The sequence below is a fragment of the Leucoraja erinacea genome, chromosome 33, assembly GCF_028641065.1.
Source record: "Leucoraja erinacea ecotype New England chromosome 33, Leri_hhj_1, whole genome shotgun sequence".
Classification (NCBI taxonomy): domain Eukaryota; kingdom Metazoa; phylum Chordata; class Chondrichthyes; order Rajiformes; family Rajidae; genus Leucoraja; species Leucoraja erinaceus.
Window position 1 is genome coordinate 7,624,546 of NC_073409.1, and position 13,883 is coordinate 7,638,428.

A 13,883-nucleotide genomic window follows, 5' to 3' on the forward strand; every position below is an offset into this window, starting at 1 on the left:
GTCCAGAACATGTGGCCTTGATTTATTATTGGAATGTGAAGCGGTGAGCACAAAATAAGTATGTAGACTGAATCTAACCAAATATATAGAAAATATAAACACATAGTGAGTGAAATAGACCGTTGGCAACAGCTCAAAGTAGGCAATAACAAATTAGCTGTCACTTCATGCCTGACTAACTATGAGGTTCATTGATTACTCTGGCCAGCTAATACCCCATCACTTCTTTCACACTTCCATCAGGGACTAATTTATTGCTTACATCATCTCCCTTAATCATTTCTCTTGAAATAAAATAGGATTTTAAACTTGTTTTTGTCCCATTGGGTCATCACTCAGTGGGTGAAAACCATGGACCAACTGGATCTAAATTGTCTCTAGCTACAATGTAGTTTTGAGGCAATTAAGAACACGGATTCTCATGCAGCTAGTAGAGCCATTGCCTCACGTCGACAGATACCAGGTTTTGGCCTGACCTCAGCTGCTCTCTGTGTGGAGTTTGCACATTCCCAGTGACCGTGTGGACTTTCTCCGGGTGCTCCGTTTTCCAAACACATGCAGGTTATGAGGCTAATTAGCCACTGTAGATTCGCCCAGTTATTATTCCCCCCCCCACACTTGCATCAGATTCCACCTCTCACCAAACCTGGGGAATTTATGAGATTTTGGAGAGAGTATGAAGTGGAATGTATATAGGATTGGTGTCAATGGGTGGTTGGTGGTTTGGTGACTGAAGGGCTTGCTTCTGTGCTGTATCCCTCTCGGATTAGCTGCTGGATTTTAAGCGATTACTGAACCTTGTGAGGTGCCCCTTGTGAACCATATGGGGAGAGGCTGAGGCATCTGCCTCATTGTAAACTATTTACGATGCTTAGACGTGGTAGTCCTGCCCAACTCCTCCTCTGCTCCTGGAACAGCTAGCAGTGAACCACTACAGGTTCATTAACAGTTTCCATAAAACCATCTGGTTATTCAACACCACAACCTCCAAATAAGCTCTGAACTACATAGACTTGGGGCATTGGCTTATCTTTTTTGCTGTTTTATTATTGTTTGTTTGTTTTACATGTATGTGTGTGTGTGTGTGTATATATATGTGTGTATATATATGTGTGTGTATATATCTTCTATTATATTATATAAAAGTCTGTGGCTGCCGCCTGCCTTTCTTCCTTTTGATTCGCTGCTCCTTCCTATCAGCTTCCAACACACTTCAAAACAAAGTTGCAAGACAGGAACACTCTGAACTTTTCACCTCAATGGGATATCACAGTAAGTGCTTCAACAGGAGGGGGAGGGCCTATTGGTATTACAATTGGAACTGCTGCAGCAGGCAGGGGAGGTGCAATTGGAATTTTTTTTCAATCCACTGCTGAGGGAGGCAGGGAAGTGCTGGAATCTTACATTTGGGAACGGGTTCAGTTCCGTTGGAGGAGACGGGTGCATGGTGGAATATTGGGTTGGGGGATCACACCATTGGGGGAGCAGACCCAACGGGTCTGCACTTGGTCTAGTATATATTTATATATGTGTATATATATGTGTGTGTGTGTGTATATACTGAACTTTTTTTCTTCTCTTTTATGTTGTTTACAGTGTACTATGTTTATATACGAGGCACATTTCATTTCACTATCTGGGACATATGACAGTAAAACACTCTTGACTCTTGGCTTGTTATGAACCAAAGTTATTCAGCAATTTTGCAGCTGGTTTCCTATGTTTCCGAAGAAGTTCTTCAGATACAGGGCCCTTGAAAACCAGCATCTTCCCATCCATCAATTAAACAACCAAGCACAGCCTCCAAACCAAACGATACTTCAACCAGTTACAGCAGAGAGTCATGATGGAGTAAGCATGTATAGTCTCTCTGCTGACTATAGTCTTACAGCACCAGAGACCCGGGTTTGTTCCTGGCTATGAGTGCTTGTCTGTACATAGTTTGTACGTTCTCCCCATGACCGCGTGGGTTTTCTCCGAGATCTTCGGTTTCCTCCCACACTCCAAAGACGTCCAGGTTTGTAGGTTAATTGGTTTGGTGTAACAGTAGAAATGTAAAAAATGCCTCCAGTGTAGGATAGTGTTAGTGTGCTGGTCGGTGTGGACGTGGTGGGCCAAAGGGCCTGTTTCCGTGCCGTGACGTTTCGGGTCGACCTGCTGAGTTACTCCAGCTTTTTGTATCTACCTTAACTGGTGGAAGTGGATTCCATAAGCTTTTATTCAGAGAATACACAAAGCCTCTGATTCTTTTCTCCTGATCCATCACAAGGTGCCTTTTAGACTTGCCTTCACAATTTAATTCTCAAATTGTTTCTTCACACATAGTCCTTTTTCCAAACAATGGATTTCATTTCCTTTGGCCTTTTTCACCTCACTTAAAACCGATTGGCAACAACCATTGTTCAGCCAAGGCAAATGGTAACATTGCTTGATGGTTGTAAGTTCCCACTCCACATATCCAGGCTTATACCCCAATGTGGTAGTTAAAGAGTTGTTTCAGATGAGAATTAAACCAAGGTCCATGAAGAAGGATAGTAAAGATTCAATGGGTAGGAAGGTGTTGGTTTAAACTGAAGAAAGACACAAAAAGCTGGAGTATTTCAACGGGACCGGCAGCATCTCTGGAGAGAAGGAATGGGTGAGGTTTTGGGTCTGAAGAAGGGTCTCAACCAGAAATGTCACCCTTTTCCTTCTCTCAGATGGAGTCCCGCTGAGTTACTGGTTCAATTCAATGTTGCCTATGCAAGGTCATCACTCCTGTGTCATTATCCCTTGGCCAAGACCACAAGTGCACTCCACAGTTGAAATTAACTGGAAAACCAATTGCTGAATTGTTTCATCCTTGCCAGGAAGCAGAGGCCAATAAACCTACAAGCCCCCACGTCTTTGGCATGTGGGAGGAAACCAAAGCACCCGGAGGGAACCCACGCAGTCACAGGGAGAACGTGCAAACTCCACACAGACAGCACCCAAAGTCAGGATCGAACCAGGTTCTTTGGCGCTGTGAGGCAGCAGCTCTACCAGCTCCAACACTGCTTTGCAATGTTATGAAAAGTGTTATATCGGTGCAAGTCTTTCTTTCCTTTGCATCCAAATGTTAAATAGCAATGGTCGTGACTTTTCACTCTACTTCCAATTGCCAACAGTCGACATAATATGTTCAAGAGTACACGTTCACATTCAAAAGCCTGAGGGACGTCATGCACTTTGCACTGCGCAATTTACTAAAGATGTCTTGATTGTATTGGCGGAGAATCATGCAGCGTGGAGCAGTGCCAAGTGTGGCCGGTGTGTACCAATCACGTCCTTGTGTCAACCATGTTGCCAACTTGGCAAGAGGTCACTTCCCGGCTTGTTTCAATGAAAGGTCTTCCGCCCTGGTCCTTTCACCGAAGCATATGGTTGATCATCAGTTATCAATGTGTATCTTCAGAGTCAGCACGCTATAATTCTTCCAGCAGAATGAGACTGGGAACTCTAAAGCTGAGCTTTGTGCTTTAGGGAGTTCAATAATGTAGCTTTTTGCACTCTGAGGCTTCATGCCGTGAAAGCTCAATGAGAACTTGGCTGTAGGTGGTGAGTACTTTTATATTTGTGCTTCCAAAATACAGGACAATGAAGTATTGTTCTGAGAAAAGGGATTTTTTTAAATTCTCTCTCTTCGTGAAGTAACAGCCTCAAGTGCAGTATGGAACAACGGCCGACATCAGCTCTCATTAGAATGTTTTGTAAAGAAAGCTGTTTGTGAGCCAAGAATCTAATTTTCTGCACGAGTTAAACTTCCCTTTTCCCCACATGAACCTGGCTCTTCCCTGTGTGTGTTGCGTGCCATGGAACCTTGGAGCTGCCTGATAAATGGAGAAAGAAAGACCAATGCATTTGTATAGCACATTCCACAACGGCAGAACAGCCCAGGTCATGAAGCAGGCAGTGATGTTCACTCATTGCTATCAGCAGTCTCGGTTATGAACTCCTCCATTGATCTGACCTTTAATGTCTTTGGTTGAGGAGTAATGGGGTACAAAGCTGGGGGGGGGCTTCCTCCTTAGCTCCTATCTATTTATTTTTTCATCCTGAGAGGGGCTCCAGTTTACTGGTCTGGGTCCTGCTTAATCTGCCCCACCCCTTACACTCATTGCCACCGCTATTCCTGAAAATCTATGTGTAGGAACTGCAGATGCTGATTTACACGTTAGATACAAAAATACTGGAGTAACTCAGCAGGTCAGGCAGCATCTCTGGAGAAAGGGTCTCGACCAGAAACATTACCGTTTCCTCTTCTCCAGAGGTGCTGCCTGACCTCCTGAGTTACTCCAGTATTTTGTGTCTTACTTATTATGGACTCAGTTGAGTTGAAGGACTAAATCATGGAATGGATGCAGAGACTAGACCATAGTAGATGTATCCTCAGGCACCTCTGTGGATTTGAAACTGTCTCTGTTACGGCATGCGGCACCTCCTCTGGCTTTTCCTGCATCTGTTCCTAGTTGGGATGCACCAAACTCGGTTGTGTCAGCAACTTGTGATTTATCAGGAACTCTGCCGAGGGACCAGCCTGAAGTGAAATGACGGGTGATCCTACTGGTAATTGGAAACAATGTCAGCCATTGACTCAAGGAGCACTTGTACCTCTTGTCTCTTAGTTGCCACCTCATTGTCTCTGTTACAAATGTGGGTGGATAGAATGATAGTTAGACATTGTGGAAACAAGGCCAGTCAACCCAACTTGCCCACACAGACCAATATGGTCCATCTAAACTAATTCCACCGGCCTGTGTTTGGCCCAAATTCCTCTAAACCTGTCTTATCCATGAACCTGTCTAAATGGTCCTTAAACGTTGCGATACTACCCGCCTCAACTACCTCCTTCGGCAATTCATTCCATACACCCACCACCCTCTGTGGTGGAGACGCCCCTCAAAATAAGGAAAGGGATCCCACGCCAGTAGGGTACATGAGTGGCAAGGGCGGAGGATAAATTTGTGAAATTTGAGCAATGTATGTAGACTGTATTGAATCATTTGTATAGCCTCCCAAAATGTCAGATGGATTTTTTGCACAGTTCATGTATTGTGTATATTTATTACCTGAATTAAGTTTATTTTGAAATTTAAAAAAAGAGCAACCCCACTTTCTCTGCCCACCTGTCTATCTTTTCGATAGGACGTGTAACCTTGGATATTCAGCACCCAGCTCAGGTCCACTCTCCGCCACGCCTCCATAATGCCCACAACTACGTACCTACCACTTTCAAACTGCTCTATATGTTCAGAGGTGGGGGGCGGGGCGATAGAGTGGGGGTGGGGCGATGGAGTGGGGGCGGGGCGATAGTGGGGCAATGGAGTGGGTGCGGGGCAATGGAGTGGGGGCGGGGCGATGGAGTGGGGGCGGGGCGATAGAGTGGGGGCGGGGCGATAGAGTGGGGGCGGGGCGATGGAGTGGGGGGGGGCGGGGCGATAGAGTGGGGGCGGGGCGATGGAGTGGGGGCGGGGGCGATGGAGTGGGGGCGGGGCGATGGAGTGGGGGCGGGGCGATAGAGTGGGGGCGGGGCGATGGAGTGGGGGCGGGGCGATAGAGTGGGGGGCGGGGCGATAGAGTGGGGGCGGGCGATGGAGTGGGGGCGGGGCGATGGAGTGGGGGCGGGACGATGGAGTGGGGGGGGGGATGGGGTGGGGGCTGGGCGATGGAGTGGGGGCGGGACGATGGAGTGGGGGCGGGGCGATGGGGTGGGGGCTGGGGCGATGGAGTGGGGGAGGGGCGATGGAGTGGGGGCGTGGCGATGGAGTGGGGGCGGGGCGATGGAGTGGGGGCAGGGCGATGAAGGGGCGTTGCAGTTGAAGGGCGGGGCTATGGATGGTTTCTTGGTTTCTTGGTCGTCCAAAATATTCCAAATGGAATTTAAACTGGAGGTGGTGGAGGGAAGACTTAAGCCAGAAAAGAATTTTGGGAAGAAAGAGCTACCTTAAATTTAGTTGTATCTGGTTGGGTAACTATGGTAGGGTGAAGATTATTCCATGCTTTAATTGTGCGGGGAAAGAACGAATTGCTGTGTACATCTGGTTTGGGTTTGGTGTTCAAGAAAGAACTGCAGATGCTGGAAAATCGAATGTACACAAAAATGCTGGAGAAACTCAGCGGGTGCAGCAGCATCTATGGAGCGAAGGAAATAGGTGACGTTTCGGGCCGAAACCCTTCTTCAGACTGATAGGGGGTGGCGGGGAGAAGGAAGGAAAAAGGAGGAGGAAGAGCCTGAGGGCTGAGGGATGGGAGGAGACAGCTAACAACATTGGGAGAATTCAATGGGTTTGGTGTAGGTTTGGTGAGGGGGGGGTGGCAGTGGAGGGGCGGGGCTACGGATGGGGGCGGGGCAATAGAGGGGGCATGGTGATGGGGGCGGGGCTATGGATGGGGCGGGGCAATAGAGGGGCCGTAGTTATAGGGGGCGTGGCAATGGGGGTGGGGTTATGGGGGGCGTGGTTATGGAGGGGGCGTGGTGAGGGGCGGGGCTATAGGGGGTGTGGTGATGGGGCGGACCAATGAAGGGGCGGGATTATGGGGGGGGCGTGGTGAGGGGCGGGGTTATGGAGGGTGCATGGTGAGGGGTGGGTTATGGAGGGGGCGGGGCTATGGAGGGGGCGGGGTTATGGAGGGGGCGTGGTGAGGGGCGGGGTTATGGAGGGGGCGGGGTTATGGAGGGGGCGGGGCTATAGGGGGTGGTGGTGATGGGGCGACCAATGAAGGGGCGGGATTATGGGGGGGCGGGGCGAAGGGCTGGGTTATGGAGGGGCGGGGTTATGGAGGGGGCGGGGCTATGGAGGGGGCGTGGTGGAGGGGCGGGGTTATGGAGGGGGCGGGGTTATGTATGGGGCGTGGCGAAGGGCTGGGTTATGGAGGGGCGCGGGTTATGGAGGGGGCGGGGTATTAAGGGGGCGGGGTTATTAAGGGGCGGGGTTATGGAGGGGGCGGGGTTATGGATGGGGCGGGGTTATGGGGGCGTGGTGATGGGCGGGGCTATGGAGGGGGCGGGGTTATGGAGGGGGCGCGGTTATGGAAGGGCGGGGTTATGGAGGGGCGGGGCTATGGATGGGCGGGGCTGTGGGGGCGGGGCTATGGAGGGGGGGGGGTGTGTAGGGGGGGGTGGTGAGGGGCGGGGTTATGGAGGGGGCGGGGTTATGGAGGGGCGGGGTTATGGAGGGGGCGTGGTGAGGGGCGGGGTTATGGAGGGGGCGGAGCGGCGGCGCTGGGAGCTGAGACTCTCCGCCGGGAGCGTTGTCTCTATTGTCGGCGGCCGGACCATGGGTGTCCCCTCGTTGCTGCACCTGGCGCTGGCCGTCTGCCTGCTGCACTTCCCGGACCCAGGTACCGCACAGACCCCCCCCCCTCTCCCCGCACCGACTCTCCCCCGTCCCCCCCCCGTCCCGTCCATCCACCCACTCCCTCCCTGCCTGCAATCCCCTACCTCTCTCCACCCCCCCCACCGGTCTCTCCCGTTACCCCCCCTGCTCCCTCTCAGTAATCTGCTCCTTTACCCCCTGTCTCCAGCGGCCGCTGAGCTGACCGTACCGCGGAGGTTGGGCGCGGGTCCGCCGGGAGAACAGCTCCAGCTGGCGCTGCCGCTGCCGGCCTGGGGCACCGAGCTGGTGCTGTCCTTGAGGCGGGGGCAGCGCTTCCTGGCGCCGGCATTCACCGTGGAGGAGCGGGGCAGAGACACGGGCCCCCTGCGAGCCGAGCATCACTGCTTCTACAGCGGCCACGTCCTCCGGCACCGCCGCTCCTTCGCCGCGCTCAGCACCTGCAACGGACTGGTAATAAATAACTCCTTCACCTCTTCTGACCCCAGACCGTTCGGCCCACAACGAGTCTGTCAGCTCCTGGCCAGGGTTGATGTAGTTGAGGATGAGGTGGTGGCAAGAAAGAGTGTTCTCTCTCAGTAGAACCACACTTGCCCTCGCTCGAGTGTAGGACCCTTGGCTAAAGCTGGCGAGTGAAGAGAGTAGGGGTGGGACGAGTTGCATCGTAGAGAATAGAGTCTAGGACTCTGTAAAAGGGTCCCGACCCGGAATGTTTTCTGTCCATTCCCTCCACGGATGCTGCCCGACCAGCGAAGTTACTCCATCACTCTGTGCTTTGCTCCACTGTAGTTTTCATAAGAAGGGGAGCATAGAACAAAAACTAACACGAAGTGTCGGACTAACCGAGCGGGTCAGGCAGTATCTGTGGAGTACATGGATAGGCGACATTTCTGATCGGGATCTTCCTCCATAAAGAAGTCGACCCGAAACTTCACCTATCCGTGTTCTCAGGGGATGTTGCTTGGCCCGCGGAGTTACTCCAGAACTTTGTCTTTTTGCTCAAAATGTCAGCATCTGCAGTTCCTTGTGTCTAAATATGTTAGGGTCTCTTGTTAAAGATAGAACGCGATAGACTCCTGGCAAGGGAACTAAACGGGTTGCAAAGAATCGATGAACTTGGAGCCACTTGTTCCACTTCTAACGGGAAAAGTTTCGGCGACTTTTCTCGACGCACGGCGCCTGACTATGAAATGCATCAAATTATTTGGGAGTCCATTGATTGTTTAATTCCGGTAATCAAATAAAACTGCAGATGTGGGGATCTGTAACCGACACATGCTGGGAGAACTCGGTCAGTTGAGTAACATTGATGCAAAGAGAAAACTACCGTTTCGGTCAGCGACCCTTTTTTGTCTCAGAATGTTTAATTCCAATTGTTTTGAAGAATGCACAAGGGATTTGAGAGATTAATCTCAAGGCTGCAGAGGCTGTGAGCTCTGAGTTGGCTCTGTACACTCCAGCCTCCCACTACCCCCCCCTTTCACCTGCTTGCCCCGAGGTTGTAGCCCGCTGCTGGGAATGTATTCGGAATACGATATACTAAACATACCCGCCGGCCGCGTTACTGCTGCGGCTTGAGATTTTACGAGCAGATACTCTCTCCTACCGATGAACAGATGTTTTTCAGAGGCGGCTGTGCATTTGTGTCGGCCTCTTTCAACGTTCTGGCTGCGAGGATATAGTTTTAACTGGCAGAGCGTCTGTTTTAATAGTAGACCTGCCCGGAAACTTTCTTAGAAGGCGAATTAAGTGTTCAAAGTTATTCCAGTTTTCTGCTTCTCCCAAATTCGCCCGAACAGAATATAGAAATAAGGAACTGCAGATGCTAGTTTACAATTTAAAAAAAAAGACACGAAGTGTTGGCGTAACTCAGCGAGTCAGGCAGCATCCTTGGAGAACATGAGTGGGTATCCGCCTGTGTTCTCCGGAGATGCTGTCCGATCCGCTAAGTTACTCCAACTCTTTGTGTCCTTTTTCTATTTTGCTCACTTGGTTAGCCGTTTCATGACATTTCCGCGCTAATCCCAGTGATAACGGAATATTTTCACGTTTACAAATATTTTGCTGATCGCAACCCGAAAATTTGGGGATTATTTTATTTTTAACCAAAGACTTCCTCATTACACTATTGTACATGAGATTTGAGACATCAAACACAAGATTTCAAACACGAGCCACTGACCAGCTTTGTATATCTATCTTCGGTGTAAACCAGCATCTGTAGTCTCTTCCCACAGTTATTAAAAACATTGCTTTCAAAAATACTTAGTATGATAAATGCAATCGCTCCACAACATTGCCTTCACCGTGTTATCAAATGACCACATCTTACTAGCGGTCCATATTATACATCTTTCCTCTTTAAACAATACATTCCCAAGCCCTTGAGAGGCAACAAGTTCTGGATTGATCAAAGTGCATCTTTCACCAAGTTGCATTTTGTCTTTGTACACAACCCTGCGAGTTGCTGGGAATGTTGACTTGATTGTGATTTCTCAGGATTACATTCAGTCAAAAAAGACAGTGCTGGAGTAATTCAATAGGTCAGGCAGCAACTCTGGAGAACATGTTTTGCGTGGGATACTTCCTCAGACTGATTATGGTGGGGGGGGGGGGGGGGGGGGAGGGGACAAAATCTGGTGAGTGATATGTAGATGATGGGCGGGCGGGTAGGCAAATGGTTGGACAAAAACTAGAGGTGAAAAGCCAAAAGGTGTGACATAAGAATAAAGTAATGAGAATTGCGAAACCAGCGGAAGGAATGTATGGAGAGGGGAGAAATTGGCGCGAGTCCATTTGGGGTGGGTGTTTGCTGGTTAGTTATCTAAAGTGGGACAATTCAATATTCATACTGTTAAGTTGTGAGCTGCCCAAGCTGTCCTGCCCCTCCACTCTTCTTGCTTACTTTCTCTCTTCTCCCCCCCCTCCCCCCCCCCCCCACAAACATTCAGTCTGAAGAGGGTTGCTGACCTGAAACATCATCTATCCATGTTCTCCAGAGGTCCTGCCTGATCTGTTGTTACACCAGCACTTTATGTCCTTATTTGTATTAACCAGATTTTGCAGTTCCTTGTATCTCCTGGCATGAAGTCAAGACGGGAAGTTCAGCGCCTAATGTCCCCCGCCAGATGCACTTTAATTTAAATCTCACCTTTAAAGGCAAAATTATCTCCCTTCTGACCAACTGCAGAGATGAATTCATTTGTGTGAGAAGTCTGGGGTGAATGGTTTGCCAGAAACAACATTTTCATTTATAAGCATGTTTAACACATTTATGGGCAGCACGGTGACCCAGTAATAGAGTTGCTGCCTTACAGCGCAAGAGACCCAGGTTTGATCCTGACTATGGGCGCTGTCTGTACGGAGTTTGCACGTTCTCCCTGTAAACACGTGGGTTTCTCCGGGTGCTCCAGTTCTCTTCCACACTTCAAAGATGTACAGGTTTGTAGATGAATTGGCTTCCGTAAATTGTCCCTAGTGTATAAAATGGAACCAGTGTATGGGTGAATGCTGGTCAGCATGGACTTGATGGGTCGAAGGGCCTGTTTCCACACTGTATCTCTAAAACAAACTAAACTATAGATGTTCCATCATGTTTCGCAGTATTGACAAAACAATTGACACCAAACCACCCGGGCATGTGCCGCTTGAGTAAGCAGGAAGGGTACAAAACATAAGGTTCGATGTTTTGTACTATAGAACAGAGGAAATCATTGATGTGCACTTGTTTTCTCATTTCTTTTCCACATTTCTCTATGTTGAGGCCCTTTGCTTGTGTCTTTTTCTATTTTGAGGCTTTAATGGTTCCATTGAAGGAAGCAATGTCAAACTTGGCAATAAATTATGTCTCGATTTTGGTGGATAAATTATCTCTCAATTTTCCTAATCAATGAAGTTTTGTTCCTCCTATAGTTGGGATATATCCAGATTGGTGACGATCTGTTGTCCATAGAACCTGTGAACAAAATTAACTCTTCATTCAGTGGGGAAGTTCACCGGATTTACAGGCACAAGCAGCCCCTCGCATCCAAGAAGAATCACAGCTCTGACTTCTGCAAGGTGATCAAAGGTAATTTTTTTTAGAAGTGAGTTTGGAGGAAAGAGTGCGAATTAATGTCAGGGTTGTTAATGCACATGTTTTAAACAATGACGGAATGAGAAGCTGACCAGCTTGTGCGATAAGGCCTTGAATAAGTATTTCAGAAAAGAGGCACAGTGGTGGAGTTGCTGCCTTGCAGCACCACACACCTGGGTTCGATCCTGACTACAGGTGTATCTGACCAGAGTTTGTGTGTTCTCCCTGTGACCGCATGGGTTTTCTCTGGGTGCTTGGTTTCCACCCATACTCCAAAGATGTACAGGTATGTAGTTTAATTGGCTTCTGTAAATTGTAAATTGTCCCTAGTGAGTAGGATGGTGCTAGTGTATGGGGTGATCGCTGGTTGGCACAGGCGGACCTGTTTCTATGCTGTATCTCAAAGTCAAAAAGTGGTGATGTTTTTCTCTCCTTTACTCATGATGAAAGGAAGCTGTTTGGTCTCATCAAGTCTCTGCTGACTCTCTAACCACAGCCCAATCCCATATATTCAATTCACCCACTCATTTTTCTCTCTCTTCGTACCCCTTCAACCCCACCCTGACCTCTCGTCTCCCCTCCCCTGTCATTTTCCTACTAATCACCTACACAAGGCAACATTCATGGCAACAAATAATCCAACAATTAAATATATGTGGAGAGCTAAGCATCTGCTCACTGGTTGCATGTGGCAACTCCATATGGACTTCATTAAAGGTAAGGGTGGAACTCGTGTGTAGGAAGAAACTGCAGATGCTGGTTTACATCAAAAATAGCCACGCAATGCTTGCGTAACTCAGCGGGGTAGCCAGCATCTCTGGAGCGAAGGAAGGGTGACGTTTTGGGTCGAGACACTTCTTCAAACTGGTGGAATCCATGTTGTTGGAGTTCTGCCATTGTATTGGACAATGTGGGTGTTGTATTGCCAAATTTGGGTGCATGTGATTGGAATTTTCAATTTCATTGTTGTTGAGGTGTGGTAGGGGAATGGTGCGGAATTTCCTCATTGTCGATTAAATACCTAAAGTGGAAACATGGAACCATTTTAACTAAAGGGAGAAAATGGGTGTTTGTTTGCCTAATTATTTGCTTTTGGGAAATTTGAGGTGTTGGTCATATTTGGTCATATTTGATATTGCATTGACACTAACAATGTAGAATTAGGAAGCAATGCTCGAGATGCCTGTAGCATTACGATCCTTGACACTAAAAACAGGCAGATTCCGCTGGTCATAACAAAGCAACAACTCGCCAGTGATGGTTCCCCAGAACTAATTGTGGCTGTATTCCAGGGATGTTCCAACACTGATGTCTATCTACCCAATGTGGAACATCAGATTGGTGCTATCAGATGGCACTTGCTCAAACTTGGCTTCTGTCAGCAGCTCTGCTGTATGAAAGCTCTGATCAAACATGTTCAAAGTATTGAGTCCCAGATGAAAGGGAGGGTGGATGTATTTGACGTCAAGATATTGTTTGACCCAGCGTGGAGGGGAAAGATGGTGAACTTTCTGATCTTTGGGACATTGTTGGAGGATCTCCTCGGTTGTGCTCTCGGCCCAGGTTTCTTTGGCTGATCTTGCCCGCTTTGTCAACTATGTTCAGCCGGATCATGGCTCCCTCCAGCCGGCAGTACACTTGGTGCTACTTGGTCCTCCTTGTGGGTTGTTCTAATCTCTGGATCAGAGTCGAGGTAATGGTCGGATGCAGACGCATATGACCTTTTCACTGCAAGCCCCACTGTAGCAGCAGAGGTTTACGGGGCTGAGCTGGGTCAAATCCTTTGCCTTAATCAGCCAACCTTGACAAGAAAGATACGTTTTAAAAAAAAATGTTTTTATTTTTCGTTTATAATATGTACGCAGTTTTTATTATTTGAGACCTTGCATTTATAAATATCTTTGATTATCAAAAGCATTGATAAATATTCAAAGACTGTTGGTGACCGTACGGTGCCAAAGGATCAGGGTTTTCCAGGCTGGGATCTTCTCCTCTGGACTGAACCTTGGTCCACACTTGTGGTCTGCTCTGCCTCGAGAGAGCACTTGTATTTGGTGGGTCACTTGGTCAGTACTGTGGGTGACAACTGGATCCCTACTGATCTGGCCCATTATTATTCTCTGCCATGAAAATTGCCAGAACATAAAGCAGTACTACAGGAATGGCCGCTTCCACCCAGAACATCCGTGTAAACGTGACGCCAAGTTGCATTAATCTCCTTTGCCTGTACATGATCCATATCCCTCCATGCCCCGCCTATGCATGTACCTATCAAAAAGCCCCTGGACCACCACTATCGTACCTGCCTCCAGCACCACCCCTGGCAATGTGTTGTCATCTTGTACAAAGTTTTTTTTTCTAACCACCCAGTTTACTTTACATTTATTTCTTGCCCCCCCCCCCCCCCCCCCCCCCCCCCCCCCCCCCAATTTCAAGTCCACACTTCCACTTGATTG

General features: G+C 48.6%; 1 protein-coding gene across 1 annotated transcript in view; it reads left to right on the plus strand.

The window, feature by feature from the left end:
- Positions 1–7,241: 7,241 nt before the first annotated feature.
- adamts17 (ADAM metallopeptidase with thrombospondin type 1 motif, 17) overlaps positions 7,242–13,883 on the plus strand; it is a 179,157-nt gene continuing 172,515 nt past the window's right edge. Inside the window, exons 1-3 of the mRNA XM_055661163.1 lie at positions 7,242–7,359; positions 7,543–7,805; positions 11,265–11,421. Coding sequence (XP_055517138.1) covers positions 7,296–7,359; positions 7,543–7,805; positions 11,265–11,421 — 484 coding nt within the window. The 5' untranslated portion in view covers positions 7,242–7,295. The remainder of the gene's footprint in view (positions 7,360–7,542; positions 7,806–11,264; positions 11,422–13,883) is intronic.